Source organism: Lepidothrix coronata, unplaced genomic scaffold, assembly GCF_001604755.1.
Source record: "Lepidothrix coronata isolate B3197 unplaced genomic scaffold, Lepidothrix_coronata-1.0 Scaffold3195, whole genome shotgun sequence".
Taxonomy (NCBI): domain Eukaryota; kingdom Metazoa; phylum Chordata; class Aves; order Passeriformes; family Pipridae; genus Lepidothrix; species Lepidothrix coronata.
This window is the reverse complement of record NW_016693375.1, coordinates 1-1,730: the sequence shown is the minus strand read 5'-3', so window position 1 is coordinate 1,730 and position 1,730 is coordinate 1. Positions and strand designations below refer to the sequence as shown.

General features: G+C 70.5%; 1 protein-coding gene across 1 annotated transcript; it reads left to right on the top strand.

Annotated features, from left to right (window-relative positions):
* Positions 1–236: 236 nt before the first annotated feature.
* Positions 237–1,489, top strand: LOC108491946 (protein-lysine methyltransferase METTL21B-like; the record flags this gene model as incomplete). Its single annotated transcript, XM_017803730.1, has 2 exons — positions 237–404; positions 1,044–1,489. Coding segments are annotated over 2 exons (614 nt in total), but the record flags the coding sequence as incomplete, so codon positions are not given.
* Positions 1,490–1,730: the final 241 nt, after the last annotated feature.

Here is a 1,730-nt window from a genome sequence, read left to right as displayed (position 1 = left end):
GGGGACCGGGGGCTGGTGGGGACATCGCAGGGGTACCGCGAGTGATACCGGGGGGTACCGGGGTCTGAAGGGGTCCGGGGGGGACACACGCGGCATCCCGGGGGTACCAGGAGGGTGAGGCGGCGATGGGGAACCCCAAGAAAACGGGGGTAAGGGGGGGGGTCACTGGGGGTGGGGGCGGACCTTGGGGGGGCACCCTGAGGAGGATGGGGGCACTGGGTGGGGGATTCCCTAAGGATCCCTATGGCCGGGGGGTGCTGCCCCCCACCCCACTCCCCCTGTGCCCCCCCAGGCCCTGTCCCTGTGCCGGTTCCTGGGGGAGCAGCGCCTGGACTTGGGGGGGCGGCGGGTTCTGGAGCTGGGGGCGGGCACCGGCATCGTGGGGATCTTCGCTGCCATGCTGGGTGCGGGGGGGGCACCGGGAGGGCACCGGGAGGGCCAGTGGTGGCACCGGGGAGGGCGGGGGGCACTCATGGGGTCGGGGCGGAAGCTTATGGGGGTGGAGAGGGCACCTGAGAGGTGAGGAGAGGCATCTGTGGGGCTGGAAGGGCACACCCTTGGGGTTGGGGGGGCAGCCGTGGGGCTGAGGGGCACTTATGGGCTGGGAGGGCACCCATGGGTTTGGGGGGGGCTCCTGTGGAGCTGGGGGGGTCCCTGTTCCTCTGCCCAGTACAGAATTTGGAACTGTTGTGAGCAGCAGGTTTATTGGGGTCTGTGGGCTCCACGGGTGGTGCCTCCCCCCCTTCCCTGGGGTTTATTGGGGTCTGGGGGCTCCGGGAAGGGTTTGGGGAGGTGCAGTGGGGGTGACCCCCATTCTGACACGGGGCTTAAAGGGGTCTTTTGGGGATGGTTTATTGAGGTCCGGGGGTTCCCGGTGGGTTTGGGGGGGTCCACTGGGGATGGCTCTACTCTTACCCGGGGTTTATTGGGGTCCTGGGGGGGTCTCGGTGTGGTGCACCCCACTTTGCCCCGGGATTTATTGGGGTCTGGGGGTTCCAGGGGGCTTGGGGGTGCCCCGCTCTGACCCCCCTGTCCCGGGGCAGGGGCGGAGGTGACGCTCACGGACCGTCCGGCGGCGCTGCCGCAACTCCGGGAGAACGTTCGGCAGAACTTCCCGGGGGGGTCCCCCGAGGGGGTCGCGGGGGGGGCCCCGCGGGTGCGGGCGCTGCGCTGGGGGCGGGACCAGCGCCGCTTCCCCCCCAAATTCCACCTGGTGCTGGGCTCCGACATCGTGTACGACCCCCGCGCCTTCGGCCCCCTCCTGGGCACCCTCCGGCACCTCGTGGCCCCCCCGGGCCGGGCCCTGCTCAGCGCCCGCCGGCGGGGGGGGGACGCGGGGACCCCCCGTTTCTTCGGGCAGATGTTGCCCCCGTTTTTTCGGGTGCAGCTGCTGCGGAGAGACCCCGAGGGGGACATCGAGATCTACGGGCTGACCCCCCGGGAGGGGGAGCAGCTCACGGGGGGCTGGGGGGGTCCCGAGGGGGATTAAATGGCCTCGAGGGGCCTCAGATCAGCGCGTTGTGTGGGATTTGGGGGAGTTTGGGATTTGGGGGGTGGGGTGGGGGGGCCGGGGGGGCGGGTTCTCTGCTGGGTGGGGGGAGGCAGCTGGACAAGGCTGGGGGGGCTCTGTAAAGGTCAAAGGGGCTCTGTGAGGGTCGGAGGGGTTTAGAGGGGCTGGAGGGGGTTTGGAGGAGGGGCTCTCTGAGAGTCGAGGGGGCTCTGGAAAGGCC